Raw genomic sequence first — 14,965 nt, forward strand, 5'->3', positions numbered from 1 at the left:
CAAACTCCATACAGCCAACACCCGTAGTCAGGATCGAACTAGAATTTAGGAGATTGAGAGGGGATCTTATAGAAATTTACAAAATTCTTAAGGGGTTGGACAGGCTAGATGCAGGAAGATTGTTCCCGATGTTAGGAAAGTCCAGGACAAGGGGTGACAGCTTAAGGATAAGGGGGAAATCCTTTAAAACCGAGATGAGAAGAACTTTTTTCACACAGAGAGTGGTGAATCTCTGGAACTCTCTGCCACAGAGGGTAGTTGAGGCCAGTTCATTGGCTATATTTAAGAGGGAGTTAGATGTGGCCCTTGTGGGTAAGGGGATCAGGGGGTATGGGGAGAAGGCAGGTACGGGATACTGAGTTGGATGATCAGCCATGATCATATTGAATGGCGGTGCAGGCTCGAAGGGCCGAATGGCCTACTCCTGCACCTAATTTCTATGTTTCTATGTTTCTATGAACCCGGGTTTCTGGCACTAGTGTAAGGCAGTAAAGGGCCTGTCCCACTTTCACGACAAAATTAAGAACCTCTGCCGAGTTTGCCCTTGACTCATACTCGCAGCATGGTCGTCACGAGATCGTAGGTAGTCGTGGCATCAAGTATGTCGGGGCGTTTTTCTAGCCTGATGAAAAATGTCCACGAGTAAAAAAGGTTGTGAAAGTGGGACAGGCCATTAACTCTACTGCTGCGCCACCATGCCGCCCACCTAGTTTAAAAAAGTACATTTATTTCTGAACATAAATTGAATTATACCTTATTCATTCAGCTATATATCCCAATCATATTCATTTTTTGTCTGAAAGTCCATTGATAATAATAATAATAATAATATCTTTTATTGTCATTGCACGTCAGTGCAACGAGATTTAGTACGCAGCTCCAACCGATGAAAAAGAAAAGTAAAATAAATAAATAAGCTGTGTGTCGTGACCATCCGAGGGAGACAGTCCAGGGGGGTGGGGGGCACTCAGCAGACTTTCTGCAGTAAAAGTAAAGTACGTTATCTGCTTGTGACCGACCGGCATTTAGCCTTCTTACCTTCCCATTTCTTTAGATTAGGTTTAGAGGTATCTTTCCATTGAAGTCCTGCCTGGAATGGGATCTTGTCATTGTAGAGTACTTTGGCATGGGTGTTGCTCTCCGAATAATCCTGCAGCAAGTGGGAATGCTGCAGCTGAGTCTTGTAGTTAATCTGCTTCTCTGGAATTTGCAATGTGAACTAGATGAAGGCAAAAGAGTTTGGACGGTGTTAAAAAAAAATATCCAACGAACTGGAAAATTTGACATTCAAATTAGGTTCAGGCTTATTATTGTCACGTGTATCAAGGTACAGCGAGAAGCTATGTTCTCCATGCTATTGGATCAAATCAGATAATGCTGTACGTAAGTAGTATTAGAATGTCTGAACGTGGTGAATCTGTGGAATTCATTGCTACAGACGGCTGTGGTAATGGATATTTTTAATGCGGGGATTGACAGATTCTTGATTAGTAAATGCCCCTGTCCCACTTAGGAAACCTGAACGGATACCTCTGGAGACTTTGCGCCCCACCCAAGGTTTCCGTGGGGTTCCGGGAGGTTTTTGTCAGTCTCCCTACCTGCTTCCACTACCTGCAACCTCCGGCAACCACCTGCAACCTCCTGGAACCGCACCGAAACCTTGGGTGGGGCGCAAAGTCTCCAGAGGTGTCCGTTCAGGTTTCCTAAGTGGGACAGGGGCATAATAAGGGTGCCAGGGATTATGGGGAGAATGGGGTTGAGATGGAAAGATAGATCCACCATGATTGAATGGCGGAGTAGACTTGATGGGCCGAATGGCCTAATTCTGCTCCTATCACATGAGCTACATTTAAACAACATAGATTGGACAATAGATAGGAAAGGTTGAGAGGGATTTGGGCCAAATGCGGGTAAAAGAGAGGAGCTTAGATGGGGCATCATGGACAGCTTGCATGAGTTGGACCGAATGGCCTGTTTCTGTGCTGCATCACTCCATTAAAGAAAATAATTCCAAAGTAAGCAAATAGCCACTGGAATTCATGATGTTTTTACAATGCATTTCCACAATATTTACTGAATTCTGTTAAAAGGAAGGATTAATAAAATGGAACATCCTTATTATTACATAGAAATAACGTCCCGTCCAGCGGAATACAGTAAGTTTGTGACCTTAGCTCATCCCACGGGGACGTCCCACTGCCAGGATTAGCTGAAGATGTGTAAACATGAAAGGAGAATTAAACTTCTTTTCCGCCACATGGTCATTTTTATTGATTCATCCGAACATTAGTTTTAGTTTAGTTTAGAGATACAGCGTGAAAACAGGCCCTTCGTCCCATCGAGTCCGCACCGACCAGCGATCCCCGCACACTAATGCTATCCCACACACACTAGGGACAATTTAAAATGTTGCCGAAGATAATTAGACGACAAACCTGTACGTCTTTGGAGTGTGGGAGGAAACTGAAGATCTTGGAGAAAACCCGCGCATGTCACGGGGAGAAGGTACAAACTCCGTACAGACAAACACCCTTAGTCAGGATCGAACCCGGGTCTCTGGCAGTGTAAGGCCAGAATTAAGCTTCTTTTCCTCCACATGGACATTTACGCATTGATTCACCTGAATGATTCAACCACTTTTATCCAACTCACCTCCATGAAGTAATTGGTTAGGCTGAGGCTGGAGTCATTTTTGAACAACTGAGTGATGAATATCTTTTTCCTGTTATTTATCTCGTCCCAGTGCTTCCCGTAGTTGATCTCCAGCTGGGTGTGAGTCCGCGATTCATTTTCCTCGTGTTGGAGATGAAGCTGTCAAGAGCGTTTTAGTTTAGAGATACAGTGGAAACAGGCCCTTCAGCCCACCGAGCAGTGATCCCCGCACACTAACGCTAACCCGACACACATTAATTTACATTTTAAATTCATCACTAGCCAATTAACCTATAAACCTGTACGTCTTGGGATGTCAGGACTTTCATATGAAGAAAGACTGGATAGACTCGGCTTGTACTCGCTAGAATTTAGAAGACTGAGAGGGGATCTTATAGAAACTTACAAAATTCTTAAGGGGTTGGACAGGCTAGATGTAGGAAGATTGTTCCCGATGTTGGGGAAGTCCAGAACAAGGGGTCACAGTTTCAGGATAAGGGGGAAATCTTTTAGGACCGAGATGAGGAAAACATTTTTCACGCAGAGAGTGGTGAATCTCTGGAATTCTCTGCCACAGAAGGTAGTTGAGGCCAGTTCATTGGCCATATTTAAGAGGGAGTTAGATGTGGCCCTAGTGGCTAAAGGGATCAGGGGGTATGGAGAGAAGGCAGGTACAGGATACTGAGTTGGATGATCAGCCATGATCATATTGAATGGCGGCGCAGGCTCGAAGGGCCGAATGGCCTACTCCTGCACCTATTTTCCATGTTTCTATGTCTTTGGAGTCCTGATGCATTGTAAAGGGCCTGTACCACTTACGCGATATTTTCGGTGACTTGCTGACACCCGTCATAGTCGCAGCAGGTCGCGGAAAATTTTTTAAATGGTGAAAATTCAGCGGTGACCAGAAAAAGATATGACTCTTTGGGTGACTACTCACGACCATACAGGCGTCGTCACCCCGCAACATGTCCCTGCGATATAGTCGTGAGTAGTCGCCCAAAGAGTCGTACCTTTTTCTGGTCGCCGCTGGAATTTCAACATTTAAAACATTTTTGGCGACCTGCTGCAACTGTGACGAGTGCTGGCAAGTCGCGGAAAAAATCGCCAAAAATGTTGCCGAAATATTCTTTTTCGGCAACATTTTCGGCGATTTTTTCCGCGACTTGACGGCACCCGTCATAGTACACAGGTAGTACACTAGTCTATTGTACACTGTGGACAGGGCGATTGTAATCACGTATAGTCTTTCCGCTAACTGGGTTAACGTGTAACAAAAAACTGAACTAAACTGAAACTTTATGTGGAGATGCAAGGAACTGCAGATGCTTTAATGTTGGGCACTGCACAAAATGCTGGAGGAACTCAACAAGTCATTTAGGGAGGGAAATGTTTTGGGTTGGGTCCATTTTTTCAGACTGATTGGACGAAGGTCCTGACCCAAAAGGTCATCCATCCATTTCCTCCACAGATGCTGTCTGACCTGGTAAGTTTCTGCAGCTCTGTGTGCTTTGCTTATGCTTACATTGTGAAAAACATTGACCATCTTTGTGCCCCCACAGATGCTGAATGACCCGCTAGGTTTTTCTAACAGTTTTTTTCCCCCCACCAAATTCCAGCATCTGCAGTCTCTTGTGCGTCCAGAATGAAAATCAAGCTTGTTTTTGAAAGTGTGTAGGATGGAACTGCAGGTGCTGGTTTGTACCGAAGATGTACACAGAATTCTGGAGTAACTCAGCGGGTCAGGCAGCATCTTTAGACTTTAGAGATACAGTGTGGAAACAGGCCCTTTGTTCCACCAAGCCCGTGCCGATCAGCGATCACCTGGTGCACTGACACCATCCTGTACACTAGGGGCAATTTACAATTTTACTAAAGCCAATTAATCTATAAACTTGCATGTCTTTGGAATGTTGGACCACCCGGCAAGAACCCACGCGGTCACAGGGGAAATGTAAAACTCCGTACAGACAACGCATGTGTTCAGGGTTGAGCCCTGGTCTCTGGCGCTGTAAGGCAGCAACTTCTACTCCACTGTGCCGTATCTCTGGAGGAAAGGAATTGGCGACTTATCGGGTCGGAAATCTTCTTCATCAAAGTAATGTTTAATAATTTTTATCGAAGAGCTGTCAGTGTGACAGAGGAGAAAACTAAAAGCCCTGTCCCACTGTACGATATCATTCAAGAGCTCTCCCGAGTTTTTAAAAAATCGAACTCGTGGTAAGTACATAGAATGTACGTAGCGGCTACGTCGGACCTCGTGGATGTCTCGTAGCGGCTCGTAACGCTAACGGCAGGTACTCTGGAAATGCGGTAACTCGTGAAGTTTTCTCAGCACTGAGAGCCCTCGAGTACCTACAAACAGCTATCACCGTAATTCTCCGAGGTCGAATCAGGGGAAACTCGGGAGAACTCTTGAATTACCTCGTACAGTGGGACAAGCCCTTTACCCCTGAAAATGCTCGACGGCAACTGCATTACAAATGCTCACATGATATCTTAACAGTGTGCTTTTCAGAACCGACTAGGTAAAGTACCTTGTGATTATAGGATGTGATCTGAGTGCAGTGAAACTCATGTTGCACTTGGAGTTTATACGTTTCCATCGGGCTTGCCTCCCTCTTTATTTTCTCAGCCATGTTACATTCATGTTGAAGATTCAGGGCGTCACCTTGTTTAACGGAAAACACAACAAATATTGTATCGGCAAATGAAACGCTAAGAAAAGGTAGATTTCACAATTTTGTGGATTAGAGTCATAGAGTGATACAGTGTGAAAACAGGCCCTTCGGCCCAACTTGCCCGCACCAGCCAACATATCCCAGCTACACTAGTCCCACCAGCCTGTGTTTGGTCCATATCCCTCCAAACCTGTTCTATCCATGTACCTGTCTAACTGTTTCTTAAATGTGCATATAGTCCCAGCCTCAACTACCTCCTCTGGCAACTTGTTCCATACACCCACCACCCTTTGTGTGAAAAAGTTACCCCTCAGGTTCCTATTAAATCTTTTTCCCTTCACCTTGAACATATGTCCTCTGGTCCTCGATTCCCCTAATCTGGGCAAGAGATTCTGTGCGTCTACCCGATCTATTTTTTCTCATGATTGTATACACCTTAAGTTGAGATTGGTTGAGGTTAATCGGAACAGGCCTTCATTTCAAAGGCCTTGCAACCTTTATATTTATTTTAGACGTTAGACGTGGAAACAGGCTCTTCATCCCGCTGAGTCCATGCTGACCAACGATCACCCGTCCTATGCAACACACTAGGGACAATTTATAATTCACAGAAGCCAATTAACCTACAAACCCGGATGCCTTTGGAGTGTGGGAGGAAACCAGAGCACCTGGAGAAATCCCATGTGGTCACTGGGGGAACATGCAAACTCCGTACAGACAGTACCCGTAGTCAGGATCGAACCCGGGCCTCCGGCGCTGCAAGGCAGCACCACTACCACTGTGCCACCATGCCGCCCATTCTATTGTGTGCACATTCACAACAACAGAACCACAGGCCACAATAAGGCTGGCAGAATGGCTCAGCTGCAGGAGCTGCTGCCTCACAATGTCAGAAACCTGTGTTCGATCCTGGCGTTGGGTGCTGTCTGGGCAGAGTTTGGACATTCTCCGTGTGATGGTGCGTGTTTCCTTCAGGTGCTCTGGTTTCCTCCCACACTCCAAAGACATACAGGTTTGTAGGTTAATTGGCTTTGGCAAAATTGTCCCTAGGGTGTAGGATGGTGAGGGTTATGGACCAAACGCGGCCAAATGGGAATAGCTTAAATGGGGCATATTGATCGGCATGGACGAGTTGGGCCGAAGGGCCTTTTTCCGTGCGATGTGACTCTTTTTTTAGTTTAGTTTAGTTTATTTTAGAGATACAGTGTGGAAACAGGCCCTTCAGCCCACCAATTCCACGCCGACCAGCGATCCCCGCATATTAACACTATGCTACACACACCGAGGACAATGTTTTTCATTTACAAAGCCAATTTACCTACATACCTGTACGTATTTGGAGGGTGGGAGGAAACCGAAGATCTCGGAGAAAACCCACGCGGTCACAGGGAGAACGTACAAACTCCGTACAGACAGCACCCGTGGTCGGGATCGAACCCGGGTCTCCGATGCTGCAAGCACGGTAGGGCAGCAACTCTACCGCAGCGCCACCATGCCGATTCTAGAACCTCAAAGATCAGGACGAACTAAACCCTCCAGTCTAAAGGAAACATTTTATGGATGGATCGCTATTAAGATAATGAAGATCAGCAAGCTACTGGTTCCATTAGTCAATGTGTCAATAAAGTGTGTGTTAAATATACCGACTGTGAGGATCCCAAGGGGGTGTATTCCCCGAGGAAGTCCAACAGCTGTAGCTCTGTACAGGGAGAAATTAGCCAGCAAAGATGTTCGTTCCACATTGCTATTCAGCATCCTCTGCCAGAGAGTGTGTCGGCATCAACGCACAACTCAAGATACTTACTCTCCCTCTATTAAGTTCACTCCAGTGACTAACAGTCTGGGTCCAGCTTTGAAGCTAGAGTTTCTGGAAATTCTCCCCACTGTGACTCAACGTTCAAAAGAGGCGAATGTGGAGGGAAAAAAAAAAACCATATGGCAAAGCAGAAAGAAAGAAGTAAAAACAGACAAAGATTGCAAATTTTGATGGAAACATCTGATTTAAATTATAGAGTGTGTTTTAAGAAATCAAATAAGCTAAGGACAGCCTGAGCCTGTTAGTTGTATATTCCGCTGGAAATCAGAGTAAACCTCTCCCCTCCTCTGTCAGCTTGTGCCAAAAAATGCAAGATTAATTTAAACATGGCATTGCCAGCCCCGATGAACACATGCCCTTTGCATCAATGTTAGTAAGTTACGCAAGTTGAGGGGCTATCGGCGTGAAGAAGTGGCTTTCGCATCATTTGGGTCCCACATGGGAAAGTATGGCAGAAAAACTGGATAGGATTCAAATACGCATAGAGGAGGAACTTAGAAGATTGCCAGAGCTCATCTCATTCACAGAACATAGGAGAGTACAGCACAAGAACAGGCCCTTCGGCCCACAATGTCTGTGCCGAACGTGATGCCAAGACCAACTCTTAACCACCTGAACACAATCCATATCCCTCCATTCTCATCTTATCCATGTTCCCATCTAAAAGCCTCTCAAATGCCACTATTGCATCTGCCTCAACTACCACCATCAGCAGTGTGTTCCAGGCACTCACCATTCTCTGTGTGAAAAAAGCTTGCCCCGCACATCTCCTTTAAACTCTGCCCCTTTCACTGGTACACCTCGAAACTGCTATCCACTCTCATCTTCCTGTTCTACGCCTTCTAGTTTAGTTTAGTTCAGAAAGACAGCGCAGAAACAGGCCCTTCGGCCCGCCGAGTCCGCGCCAACCAGCGACCCCCCCGCACATTATAACACAGTCCTACAAGCACTAGGGGCAATTTACACATACACCGAGCCAATTAACCTACAAAATCTGCGCGTCTTTGGAGTGTGGGAGGAAAACGAAGATCTCGGAGTAAACCCAAGTGGTCACGGGGAGAACGTACAAACTCCGTACAGACAGCACCCGTAGTCGGGATCGAACCCGGGTCTCTGGCGCTGCAAGCGCTGTAAGGCAGCAACGCTACCGCTGCGCCGCCATGCCGACTTTGACATTTCTACCCTGGGGAAAAGGATCTGACTGTCCACCCTATCTATCCCTGTCACAATTTCACATACATCTATCAGGCCTCCCCTCAGCTGCCGACGCTCCAGAGAAAACAAGATAAGTTTGACCAAAGGAGATGAGTAACAGAAGGATGAAAACTGAGGACGCTCGGCCAACAGCCATTCGAGTTGCAAAGGTGTCCGGGAGATTTGATTTTTCATCCTTGTTCAAAAGCAAGGAATAAGTCCAGAAACAAGTCTCAGGGTGATGCTGGAAAAACTTTTAAAACAATATCCTGTGGGAAATTAAAAAGGAAATTGGAAAAATAATTCAATTAATAAATACTCCATAAATAGAGGCAAGGTGGAAAATAAATAGAGGCAAGGTCCAATAAATGATTTTTAGAAACTGATTGAGACTTACTTCTGAGAATTAAAGTTTAGATAAAGGATTGAAGATGAACATGGCAGAGCTGATGGGAAAGACCAGGTGAGATAGTCTAATTTAACCATGATTTTGCCAATTGTGTTTTACTTAGATACACACTGAGAGTACAGTGCCACAGTAAGATGAGATATTGCTGACTCAACATTATAAAGCCGCTGCTAACGGCACTTCTGAAATCCATGATGGATTTTAGCAATTGTGTTACTTAGATACATACCGAGTTCAGTCTCTCGCAATGAGAGTACAATGCCACAGTAAGATGAGATATTGCTGACTCAATATTATAAAACCGATGCTAACGGCACATCTGAAATAGCAGAAGGACAAAGTATCAAAGCATTTATCCTTACACTGTGTTTTGTTGTGGATCCGAGCTGTTTAAGATGGACAAGGGTGGCATCAGAGCTGTGCTGCTTAAGGGCCTGTCCCACGAGTATGCGATTCCATGCGGCAAGTGCGACCTAACGTGGTCGCTTGAGCCGTACGGCCTCGCAGGGCCGGTCCCACCGATCGCCGGAGCCGTATGGAGTTGTGCGGAGCTGATCCCGACATCGCGCGGGGCTCCGAAAAACTGACATTGTCTAAAAATTCCGCGTGGCAATGGCCTCCCGGCCCGCAGACGCATTGAGGCCTACGCGCCGCCTCGACGGGCGTGCGCAGCGTCTCTACGCCGTACGCAGCGTCTTGATGCCGTACGTCACGTGCGAACTTCCCGCGGACTTTACGTCAACTCGACGGGATCACTCGACCTCTGCGCGGCCCCCGCTTCTGGTTTGGTCGCATGCTCGTGGGACTGGCCCTTAATGCCCAAGATTACTAATGACTAGATGCAGGCAATGATTCCTCATTTGTAGAAACAATGAACTGCAGATGCTGGTTAATACACAAATGGACGCAAAGTGCTGGAGCAACTCAGCAGCTCAAGCACCATCTCTAGAGAACATGGATAGGAGACGTTTTGGGTCGAAACACTTCTTCAGACTGTTGTCCTGCCCCCCTCCCCTCACATCAGTCTGAAGAAGGGTCTCGACCCAAAACGTCACCCATTCCTTCTCTCCAGAGATGCTGCTTGTCCCGCTGAGTTACTCCAGAATTTTGTGTCTACCAGGTTAATAATTGATCTAGATAATCATCAAGATTAGCAATGTCATTCCCAATGGCATTTAATGTTCATCCTTCAGGACAAGTCCTTTCCAGTGGCCACACTTCACTAAGTGCAACAGTCAGCTTACCGAAGAGCCCGTATCTTGCTCGCAGGGTTGAAGACCAAGTGGTTCCTCTTTGTTGCAAGAATCCAATGACTTGGCAGCCCACAATGCGCGGAAGGTAAGTGTCTGCCTCAACTGTGTACAACCTTTGCTTCTCATCAAGCTTTTGCTCCAAACGAACTGGACAAAGACAAAAGGAGAGTTACCGGGTTATTTCCTTTCCCATGTGTAATAGTGAAATAGAGTCCGACAGCGTGGAAACAGGCCCTTCGGCCCAACTTACCCATACTGACCAACATGCCCCATCTACACTGGTCCCAGCTGACTGTGTTTGGCCCGGATCCCTCTAATCTTGTCCTATCCATGCACCTGTCTAAATGTTTCTTAAAGGTTGCGATAGGCCCCCCGGAGGTTGCAGGTGGTTGCCGGAGGTTGCAGGTAGTAGAAGCAGGTAGGGAGACTGACAAAAACCTCCGGGAACCGCACGCAAACCTTGGGTGGGGCGCAAAGTCTCCAGAGGTTTCCGTTCAGGTTTCCTAAGTGGGACAGGGGCATTAGCGTCATACAGTGTGGAAACAGGCCCTTCGGCCCAACTCTCCCACACCGGCCAACAATGTCCGAGCTACCCTAGTCCCACTTACCTGCGCTTGGTCCATAACCCTCTAAACCCGTCCTATCCATGTACCTGTCCAACTGTTTCTTAAATGCCCTGCCTCAACTAACTCCACCAGCAGTTCGTTCCACAAACCCACCACCCATTGTGGGAAAAGTTACTCCTCAGGTTCCTGCTAAATCTCCCCCACTCCCATCACCTTAAATCTATGTCCTCTGGTTTTTGATTCCCCTACTCTGGGCAAGAGACTCTGTTTGTCCACCTGACCTATTCCTCTATTTCTGTCAATAGATGGGTAGTTTTTAATGGGAGAATGTGAGGCAGCATCTGTACCATCAGCGTCACTATGCTACTTGATGGCAAGAGGGTATTAGAGAGAATGCTAACTAGCCCACACAGAAACGTTTGCTGCTTGTGTAGAACCTAAATACCAACATGACAACTGGAAAGGGTACAGAGAGGATTAACGAGGATGTTGCCCGGACTAGAAGGTCTGAGCTATAGGAAGAGGTTGAGTGGGCTGGGACTCTACTCCGTGGAGCACAGGAGGATGAGAGTTGATCTTATAGAGGTGTACAAAATCATGAGAGGAATAGATCGGGTAGATGCACAGAGTCTCTTGACTAGAGTTGGTGAATCGAGGACCAGAGGACATAGGTTTAAGGTGAAGGGGAAAAGATTTAATAGGAATCCGAGGGGTAACTTTTTCACACAAAGGGTGGTGGGTGTATGGAACGAGCTGCCAGAGGAGGTAGTTGAGGCTAGGACTATCCCAATGTTTAAGAAACAATTAGACAGGTACATGGATAGGACAGTTTTGGAGGGATATGGACCAAACGCGGGCAGGAGAGACTGGGACTAGTGTAGATGGGACATGTTGGCCGGTGTGGGCAAGTTGGGCTGAAGGGCCTGTTTCCACGCTGTATCACTCTATGACATCAGGTGAGCTGCAGGGCCAGTCTCTGCTTGTAAATGCATTGAGATTCAGTTTGCTTCTCATCATCTGACACATAATTTAATAAATTGGTCTATCATCCAGTGATGATAGTCCAGACTGGGGAAGGTTTGTACAGACTGGGAAAGGTTTAGCGTTCCAGGTTTTCCATGTTCCGTGTCAGATATAAAAATGATGGATGATACAGCCAGCGGAAATTCCGCAGTCTAAACTTTCATCTCAACACGAGTCCAATAAATATTTCCATTGTAGTATAAATGTCACAAAGGAGACAAAAGTAGGTCATTACTCATCACTCTATTTATATCACAACCTCTTTATTTTTAGAGTTAGGACTTTTGAGATATGGTGCAGAAACAGGCACTTTGGCCCAGCCTAGCCTGTGCTGGCCCAGTACATTAACACTAAGGACAATTTAGTTTAGTCTAGTTTAGTCTAGTTTAGAGACACAGCGCGGAAACAGGCCATTTGGCCCACCCTGGTCTGTGCCGACCAGTGATCACCCTGTACACTAGCACGATCCTACACACTCGGGACAATTTTACCAAAGCCAATTAACCTGTTCCTCTTTGGAGTGTGGGAGGAAAACGGACACCCAGAGAAGTCCTACGCGGTATAAACTGTACAGACAGCATTCATAATCAGAATCGAACCCAGGTCCCTGGCGTCTGCAAATTGTAAATGATCCCTAGTGGGTAGGATAGTGCTAATATACGGGGTGATAGCACGGACTCGGTGGGCCAAAGGGCCTGCTTCCACGCTGTATCTCTAAAGTCGAAAGTCTACTGTATGGTTACCAATGTTGACTCACAGGGAAAACCTTGGTGTAAAAGTCATGTGACAAGCTAATCCCTACAAAACAACAGCAATTGCATTTGAAAATGATGCGGAATACTTGAGAGGTTTTGACATAGGAAGTGGAGTACATCAGAGAATGGTGTTCACATCATGAACAGGTCCATACTGAATAAGTTGGGAGTGATACAGTACATCTGTTCCACTCCCTGGAGACCCAAAGTAGGCTGCATAGAAACCTATTATCATTTCCATAACAGAGTAGTGGTAATCTCATAAACCCAAATGTATTATTTATATTCCCATGCTTCTGAGACCACATGACAATTGGGCTCAATTTACCATCATAATTCACTTTTTCTGCTGTTGATCTGCCATAGATCATTGAAAAAGTCCTCACGGAAGGTCACACAAAACATTATCTTTGCCTCTTTCACTTCATTGCTGAGGCTCCGAAATCAATTTTGGTCATCGTATTTCCAATTCCCTGCCTGGGCCAGAGAGCGTCCTGTCACATAAAGCAATAGATTTTTCCATTTGTACTAACCTGATACAGTAGCTGTCTCTTTCATTACATTGTTAAGTGATACAAGAAACGCTATTTTCTGTCCGGGGATTCGGGTTACGTTGGCAGACAGTGTTATAGGACTCCCATGCTTCGTAAACTTGGCTTCCAGTTGGGAGAAAACCAACTGCTCTCCATCAAGACTTTGCAAGTTGGTCCATCCCTAGAACACAAGGCAGACATCTAAAGTCCAATAGGCATGGAATTTAACTACAGCGCTGCAAGATAACGCTAGTGCTAGTGTAGACGCAGGTGATCGCTGGTCGGCGCAGACTCGGTGGGCCGAAGGGCCTGTTTCCACGCTGTATCTCTAAAGTCTAAAGAATTCACAAGCCTATGTGACATGTGCTAAGATGGCATTGTAGAGAGGACCTGTGCCAAACGGAATCAATAACAGCAATTAATTTTTAGTTGGGGTGGGAGATTGCAACCTTCACGTGGTCCGCCCTGTTTTCGACGAATGCCCACAATCAACCTGGCGTGCTACACAATCGTTAATCTTTATTTTTAAGATCATTACTGAATGAGAACATTGTAGTGACCCTGTCCTACAACTTTAGGCTGTGCTAACCCCATTCTCCGCCTTCTCCCCATAAACTCGACACAAGTAGCTGGCCAAAGTAAAGATCTTTTAGTTCAGGTTATGGGATTAGGGACTTCCTAACAGGATACAGAAACAGGAATCCCTGCCGGCAAAGGCAGCCCGCTGGATTTGCACAGTGACTCACTATGGCTACTTTGAGTATCTGTTATCAATGCATGGCCATTACTCTCCTTGGCTAAACACAGAATGCTGGAGTAACTCAGCGGGACAGGCAGCATCTCTGGATAGAAGGAATGGGTGAAGTTTGTAATTATGAGAGTCCAGTGGGAGCCAATTAACCTACAAATCTGACCATGTCATTGTTAGGAGTGTGTTGGAGGGAGCAAAGTAAAAACTAGTCAGACACTAAGACACAGCTGCCCAAGCGGAATAAGAGGTGTTGTTCCTCCAATTGGCGCCGGGCCTCACTCTGACAGAGGAGGAGGTCCAGGACAGAAAGGTCAGTGTGGGAATGGGAGGGGGGGGGGAAAAGGGGTGAGCAACCGGGAGATCATGTCAATCTAGGCAGACTGACACACACACACATAAAAGTGACCAGTTGATTGTACCTTAATATAATACAAGTCTTGATCGTCAATGAGAACCTCAAACTTTCCTTTGCGAGTATGCTTTATTTTTGACATTTCTCCTGCAAAATCAAAAGTAATGGCATTAACTGTGCGCATAATAGTTGCCAGGAATGCAGGAATGTATTATGATAAAACTTTCCAGGGAACAGTGTCACGTATACAAAACGATAAGAACGTGTGGCATTGACCAGGAACATTACCATCCATGTACCCGTCCAAATGTCTTTTAACTGTTGCTCGAGTACCTGCATCAACTGCCTCCTCTGGCAAACAAAAATAGGCTCTGTGCGTTCACCCTTTTTTGATTTTATACACATCTGATGCAAGGAATAATATGGCCATTTAAGGACGTAAATCTTCTCCGCACTTTTGCACATGCTGCCTATAACAGGGGTGGACAAAACTGAACAATACTCAATACTCCAGGAACATACCACCTTGAAACACATGCACACATATATTTTTTAAAACAAGCAGAGTAAAAGTCACTTGTACCAATATACAAGTCTCGAAATGAGCAACTGGCTTTATTTTGAGCAAAAAAAGGGTTCCCTATTATAAAAAAGGGCACATTACCAATAGAAACAAAAAATATATTTTGTCATTGCATAATATATTTAAGGACTTTATAAGGTGTAGAGTAAAAGTGCAATAGAAAGCAACTGGAGAGAAAAAGGGTTCCCTATTATAAACCTAGTTTTCATTGAAAATAAAAGGAACTGTATGAGTGTTTGACTCGTTCAACATCTCCTAATACAATCCCAAAGTACTTTACAATTCTGTTTAGGAAGGAACTGCAGATGCTAGTTTAAACCGAAGATAGACACATAAAGCTGGAGTAACTCAGCGGGACAGGCAGCATCTCTAGAGAGAAGGAATAAGTGATGTTTCC

General features: G+C 45.6%; 1 protein-coding gene across 1 annotated transcript in view; it reads right to left on the bottom strand.

Annotated features, from left to right (window-relative positions):
* The window catches only part of LOC129706733 (uncharacterized), a 228,101-nt gene that overhangs the window by 107,718 nt on the left and 105,418 nt on the right, over positions 1–14,965 (bottom strand). The window contains exons 23-28 of the mRNA XM_055651166.1: positions 14,053–14,132; positions 12,883–13,063; positions 9,997–10,152; positions 5,190–5,323; positions 2,653–2,811; positions 1,039–1,219 (exon numbers count right to left, since the gene is read on the bottom strand). Of these exons, the coding sequence (XP_055507141.1) occupies positions 1,039–1,219; positions 2,653–2,811; positions 5,190–5,323; positions 9,997–10,152; positions 12,883–13,063; positions 14,053–14,132 (891 nt within the window). The remainder of the gene's footprint in view (positions 1–1,038; positions 1,220–2,652; positions 2,812–5,189; positions 5,324–9,996; positions 10,153–12,882; positions 13,064–14,052; positions 14,133–14,965) is intronic.

Source organism: Leucoraja erinacea, chromosome 20 (genome assembly GCF_028641065.1).
Source record: "Leucoraja erinacea ecotype New England chromosome 20, Leri_hhj_1, whole genome shotgun sequence".
Classification (NCBI taxonomy): domain Eukaryota; kingdom Metazoa; phylum Chordata; class Chondrichthyes; order Rajiformes; family Rajidae; genus Leucoraja; species Leucoraja erinaceus.